The 7,110-nt window shown below is 49.3% G+C and overlaps 1 protein-coding gene across 1 annotated transcript; it reads left to right on the forward strand.

Moving 5' to 3' along the window:
* The first annotated feature begins 4,180 nt into the window (after positions 1-4,180).
* Positions 4,181-5,486, forward strand: LOC143437261 (uncharacterized). The gene is given in 1 exon segment (XM_076922090.1): positions 4,181-5,486. A coding segment is annotated over 1 exon segment (1,278 nt). The 3' UTR covers positions 5,459-5,486.
* The last annotated feature ends 1,624 nt before the right edge of the window (positions 5,487-7,110 follow it).

Genomic DNA, 7,110 nt, shown 5'->3' on the forward strand with positions numbered 1-7,110 from the left:
TACAAGATAAGTCATTGAAAGATTTAGGAAGTATACTACATATTAAAATGATTGATGGTAATAGCAAGTGAGAGAAGATTTAAAAGAAAGGAATAGAGAAGAGGAATAGAGAAGGTTTAGTGTAAGTCTAGAAGAAAAGAGTAGAGAAGAAGAATAGAGATCAGTTGCTGTGAGTCCACAGGAATAGAGAGGAATAGAGGAGACTAGAGAGAGGTGAAGAAAGAGAAAGGTGACAGGAAAGAATTTACAGAAAGCAGAAAAAAGGGATTCCAATCAAAGAGAGATAAAACTCTTTGAAAAAGACCAGTGTGTGCATTGCAAGTAAAGGAGCCAGCTTCAGGGTCCAAGACGGTCCTAACAAATAGAAGCCAGGGCCAGAAAGTCCCAGGCCTCGAAAAACACCCCAAGTGGCGAAGATAACAGCTCTGTGTGAAGACAGCTATTGAGATAGACGGGGCAGCTTGGAGCCACCCAACTTTTGATAGACACAGGGGCTTCCTCCAGGCCAATGGGTCAAAAGGTATTCATGGACTACCCGAAAATGGTGGACTAAGAGATGGGCTGGGTATCCCATTCATTTATGGTCATCCTAGACTGTTCCTACCCTCTGTCGGGTTGAGACTTACTCCCCAGGATTGGGGCCCAGACAGGCTGCAACTAACTGACAAGAACTCACGGGTAGAGGAAAGGCTCCTCCTACTGACTCCAGCAGGGAGCCGAGGTAACGTGCTTTACAGACGGGAGCAGTTTTCTCCATGCTGGTCAGAGACAAGCCAGCGCTACTGTGGTGGACACATGCCATCTGGACTGACTCCCCACCCCTGAGATCATCGGTGCAGAGAACAACCTTGGAACTTGGGGCTGACAAGAAAGCCAACATCTGCATGGACAACAGGTATGCTTTTGCCACAGTCCATGCCTGCAAGGCTATATGCCAAGAGAGGAAACCCTGATGAAACCGGAAGCTGTAAATATTTGTTGCCCAGGATACCAAAAAGGGAGGAGACTCCAGCCTGAGGCAACAACCGGACAGATCAAGTGGCTTGATACAGGAGCCCTCCCAGGTTTGGGGCCTAAAATAGACAATGGCGCACACAAGAAGAGAGAACTATACTCCCCAGAAAGCAAAGGATTTACCAGGCTAAATACACAGATGGACTCTTAAGATATGAGTGCAACCAAGCAGCTAAGAGACTTAAAGCGTATAAGGGACCTTAGGTTCTAAGCCAGAGAAATAATAAGACTTAGAGTAGATAAGAATTACCTAGGAGAAAACAGCCTAGAATAGGGACCTTCCCGAGGTTTCAAGTGTCCTAGGAAATTAGATCAAAGAGCAGTTTTAAGGTAAGTCAGGAATTGAAGATCCACTGTTTATATTGTCTCCGAAGCTCAGGACAGGTAGAGAGAATATACAGGACCCTAAAATTAAACTACCCTTGGGAACTGGCGCTGGCTAGAGTGTCCCTTGTTCTTGCTCCATACCCAGAATGCCCATTTTGTGTGAGAAATGATTTTTCAGGCTACTAAAAGACTGTTCCTGGTGCTGTGGACCATCCGACCTCCTTGAAGTTCACCATCACCACCTGTGACTGATGTCAACTGGAGAAGATCCAGATGCCTGAACAACCCCCTACTCTTTGGCTCCAGGTCTTCTGCTATTCAACAAGGCTAAAGAAGCAGCAGGCCTTGACTCCTGAGACCACCCCAGAGGCACAGGGAAAATGCTGCCTTGGAGGGTGGGACTTAGTGTGTGTACACCCAAGGTTAAATGACAGCTTGTGATTACAAGATTGAAGTTGAAATGTGAATCTAGAGTTATATAGATTTGTTCCTTTTGCAATTTCTCTTTATTATATATGTGATTTTATGTATATGTAGACAGCTATGTGCCACAAAATGTGGAAAAGTCAGAAGACAACTTTGAAAGTGTGCTACAAAGAAAAGGAAATATTTTGAAACCCCTAGTCAATAGAATAGAGCCCAAGAACCCCTGCTAACAGATACCTAGTGCCTAAAATTGATAAATGGTAGACTTACAGCTCCGGGTTAACACCATGTGTTTCCACTGCTATCTTTGATGAAAACAAAGATTATTGTGTACTTGTCCAGCTAGATCCCGCAGGTACTCTTGAACTGAGTTTGAGATACACCCTAGATGATTCTGCAGACAGCCTATTTTCCTTGACTCTAGCTGTTACATTGTGACTAGGAGTGGCCATAGGTATAGAGACAGGTGTAACTACATTGATACAGACACCTCATTATTTTCATCAGCTGAGAGCTGCCACTGATGTGAATTTGAGAGCCCTAGAACAGTCAGTAACAAAGTTAAGTTGTTACTAGACTTGCTGTTTCTTAAAGGAGAAAGTCTGTGTGCTGCTCTAAGAAAAAATGTTACTATTATGTAGACCATTCAAGAGTGACCAGAGAGTAAATTCAGAAAAAAAAAAGTTAGACCAGAGACAAGATAGAGATGCACCGCAACTTTGATTCGAGAGTTGGTTCAATCCTCCCTTGCTGGACCCCTTGTGATTTTACTTTTGCTCTTAACCATAGGCCCCTACATTTAAAATAGATTAGTAACTTTTGTTAGAGAAAGGATAAATGCTGTTCAGCTTTTTGTGTTGCGCCGCCACCAATATAAGACTTTGGGTCAAGAAAATGGTAATTATGATGACACTGGAGTTTAAACTTTTCTAAAGATCCTAATCGGAAAAAGTGGGGTGAGAATAGACTTATTAATAATTGAGTTTTTATGATTAAAAACATAGCCAAATCGGAAAAAGTGAGGAATGTAGAGTGAAAAATTATAAAGGCCATTTTATGAAATATGTGTAGATTTTTTGCCTTACAGAACTGAAAATAAGATTTCAGGCCTTCACATTCCAGGTGAAGGACACTTGCTGGATTACATTCCTCAAGCCTCGCCCAAGGCAGGAAGGCATTCCTGATTACAGATAAAGATGCTACCACCTAGGTGGGGCCCTAGCCCTATAGCCGGAAAAAAGTAAAGATAGCAATCTGAAATGGCCGGATAGGGCACAATGGCATGGTAAAAACCACATTTTTGAGAAGAATGCAGGGCGATTTCCACATGACACTAATCATTTAGAGTGAATACCTCTGAATTGTTCCACTGTTTTCATGTTTTGTATCTTTAACAACCCCATCCCACTCCCCTGGTTTGTGGTTTTTCCCTTTAAAACCCTCCAAGGACTGGCCGAGGGGGTCGGACCTTGACTCCAGCGCGAGTACCTGGTCAGACCGCTGGCTGCCAGCTCTTTCCCTAATAAACCTCTGCTGATTGCATCCAGGTATGGTTTCTTGTGATCTTTGGGTGGTCGCGATTCCGGAGGCTTGAGGAAGGGTCTCCCGAGTATGGGGGTCTTCAAAAGTACCCAGAAAAACACCAGGTGATCCAAAGAACAATAGAGACTGCCCCGAGCACCTCATTCCTGCAACAGGGTGTTGACCCTAGGTTGAACCTGGCCTTATTTGAATTGTCCAATTAGAGCCCTGTAACCATGCTTCTCGCTTCTGTAAACCTTGCTTCCTGCTCTGAACCCCTATAAAAACCCCAATCCCTAGAACACTGGATGGCAGTCCTCCAGGGAGACGCTGTCGTCCGGGTACCCGTTTGGAAGAATAAAACCTCTTGCTGTTGCATCCGAATACCTGGTCTCGGTGTCTTGGTGACAGGGGTCTCTCAGAGCGAAAGACCTGAGGCCTGGGCTGGGTCTTTCATTTGGGGGCTCGTCCGGGATTCTAGAGAACCCTCCCCAGGACCACCGACCACTGTTCGGGAGGTAAGCTGGCCAGCGCATCTTTATCTGTTTGTCTGACGGCCGTCTCTGTCTCTGTCTTCCGTACGATCTAGCTAGATTGCTCTGGAATTCCGGCGGACTTAGGAAGGGTTGACGGACCCAGATTCCTCCTCCGCACCCCCAGGATACGTCCTGGGGGAAAGTCTGAAAACACAGCGTCCATGGGACTTTTCGGGGCACCACCCCTGACCCTCGGATACGTGTCTCTGGAGATAGAGGATCCTCCGACCTCTTCTCAAAACCCTTCAGGTTTTTTGGTTTCATTCTGGCATCGGAGCCGCGCAGCACGTTTGTCTGTGTTTGTGTTCTGTTTTGTCGTTTGTTATTTAGTCCTAAGTGTTTCTTTGGGAGAAATTATGGGCCAGATGCTGGTCACCCCTTTAAGTTTGACTTTACAGCATTTCAAGGAGGTCCGCGGTGTGGCCCACAACAACTCCGTGGACGTCAAGGAAGGCAAATGGCAGATCTTCTGTACTTCCAAGTGGCCGACCTTTTCAGTTGGGTGGCCTCGGGATGGTACTTTTAACATTTCCATTATTCGGCAGGTTAAGGACAGGGTGATAAATCCTGGACCGGGCGGACACCCGGATCCGGTTTCATATATCATCACCTGGGAGTCACTGGTGGTAGACCTGCCGTTATGGGTAAAACCCTTCCTCTCTCCCGTTCCCCCTCCTATCCTACCTCCCTTGCCAGCCCCCGCCATAGTCCCAACTGCCCCTCCTGCTACCTCTCCCGTTGCCCTCTACCCTGCCCTTGTCAAACAAAGGGAGGACAAGAAAAAATGTCCCCCGGTCCTGCCATCCGATCAGGGCCCTCTTATTGATCTCCTAACTGAGGACCCCCCTCCTTATGGAGAACAGGGACTGGAGGGCCAGTCTGCGATGGCAGGTGGGGCCCCCTCCTCCGAGGTAGATCTTCCGCGGGGACAGGAAGCATCCCCTGAGAACCCTGATTTCTCTCCGGTAGCGGGTCAGATTAGAGGTCGAAGGGAACCCCCGGGGTCGTCACAGGCCCTCCCACTGAGAACTGGGAACGATGGTCGCCCCCAATATTGGCCCTTCTCCACCTTAGACCTTTATAATTGGAAGAACAATAACCCCTCTTTTACACAGGATCCCTCCAAGCTGACTAGTCTTTTAGAATCTGTCTTAATTACCCACCAGCCCACTTGGGATGACTGTCAGCAGCTCTTACAGGTGCTCCTCACCTCTGAGGAGAGGCAGAGGGTTTTCCAGGAGGCCCGGAAACAGGTACTGGGTGACGATGGACGCCCCACCCAGATACCGGCTGAAATTGAGGAGGCCTTCCCCTTGAAGCGACCCTAGTGGGACTTCACCACGGCTGCAGGTAGGGCTAGCCTACGTCTCTATCACCAGTTGCTTGTAGCGGGTCTCCTAGGGGCAGGTAAAAAGCCCACCAATTTGGCCCAGGTCAAGTCAGTCACTCAGGGACCGGAGGAACATCCATCTACGTTCATGGAACGTCTGAAGGATGCCTACCGGGTACATACCCCATATGACCCCGAGGATCCGAGCCAGGCCACTCACCTTATCATGTCTTTTATCTGGCAGTCGGCTCCAGATATTAAAAGGAAGTTAGAGAGACACAGGAAGAGAAGGAGGAGAGGTTGAGGAGAGAAACAGAAGAGAGAGAGGCCCAGAGAGATAGGAAACACAACAGAGATCTTAGTAAAATAATGGCCACTGTAGTAGCAGGGCAGAGACAGAGTACCCAGAAACCGGGAGAGCGGGAAAAGAGAGCCCCAGCGGTAGATCGAGGTCAATGTGCCTACTGCAAGGAAAGGGGCCACTGGATAAAAGATTGCCCCAAGAGACCGAGGGGCCCGAGTAGGCCCAGGCCGGCGCAGACCTCCCTCTTAAACCTAGAAGACTAGGGAGGTCAGGGTCAGGAGCCCCCCCCGAACCCCGGATAACCCTTCAAGTGGGGGGGCAGCCAGCCACCTTTCTGGTCGATACAAGCGCCCAGCATTCGGTTCTCACCCGCCAACCGGGACCCCTGAGTGAGAAAACAGCGTGGGTCCAAGGGGCAACCGGAAGAAAATCCTACCAGTGGACCACTGAGCGCAAGGTACATCTGGCTAACGATGAGAAACAGGGATATGCGAAGGGGGTCTTGACACAGAAATTGGGGCCCTGGCGACGACCAGTGGCCTACCTGTCGAAGAAATTGGACCCGGTTGCTGCCGGATGGCCACCGTGCCTCAAGATGGTAGCGGCCATCGCCCTCTTGCTCAAGGACTCAATGAAGTTAACATTGGGCCAGCCGGTGATGGTGTTTGCCCCGCATGCGGTGGAGTCCATGGTAAAGCAACCCCCAGGAAGGTGGCTCTCCAATGCCCGAATGACACATTATCAGACTTTATTGCTGGACTCCGAACAAATCACCTATGGATCCCCGGTAGTGCTTAATCCGGCCTCTTTGCTCCCCCTCCCTGGGGAGCCCGACCCCCATGATTGCATCCAGATCCTAGCGGAAGTACATGGGACACGCCCCGACCTGACAGATCAGCCCCTCTCCTCTCCGGACTACACCTGGTTCACCGATGAGAGCAGCTTCGTACACAACGGGTTGCGAAAGGCAGGAGCTGCAGTTACCACCACCTCAGAGGTGATCTGGGCAGAAACATTGCCGCCGGGAACGTCGGCTCAGAGGACAGAGTTAATTGCCCTGGCCCAGGCCCTCCGCATGGCAGAAGCCCTGAGCATAATTCAAACCCCAGGCCATCAGAAAGGAGACAACATCGAGGGGCAACCGCTTGGCAGATCAAGCAGCAAGAGAGGCGGCGGTGAGGGAGTCCGCTGAGGCCCTCCCGGTCAGAGCCGACCCCGAAGATGAACCCCCACTGGCAATCACATATAGTCAAGAGGATCTAGAGCTGATCAAGAAAATGGGGGCCGCCTATGACCCCATCTCCAGACTATGGGTCCACCAGGGAAAGCCAATCTGGCCCACACAGCAAACCAAGGCTCTAATTTAATGCCTACACAGGATGACCCATTTGGGTCAGAAGAAAATAAAAATGCTGGTAGATAAAGAAGAGGAGAAACAACTGTTCCTGGGCAAAGACAAGATTCTCGAGCAAGTCACAGCCAATTGTGACATTTGTGCCCAGGTTAATGCAGGACACAACAGGGTTCCCCGTGGAGCCCGTGCCCGGGGCAACCGACTCAGAACTCAATGGGAAATCGACTTCACAGAGGTAAAACCTGGGCTCTATAGATACAGGTATCTGTTGGTTTTTGTAGATACCTTTTCAGGCTGG

The sequence above is a fragment of the Arvicanthis niloticus genome, chromosome Y (assembly GCF_011762505.2).
Source record: "Arvicanthis niloticus isolate mArvNil1 chromosome Y, mArvNil1.pat.X, whole genome shotgun sequence".
Taxonomy (NCBI): Eukaryota; Metazoa; Chordata; class Mammalia; order Rodentia; family Muridae; genus Arvicanthis; species Arvicanthis niloticus.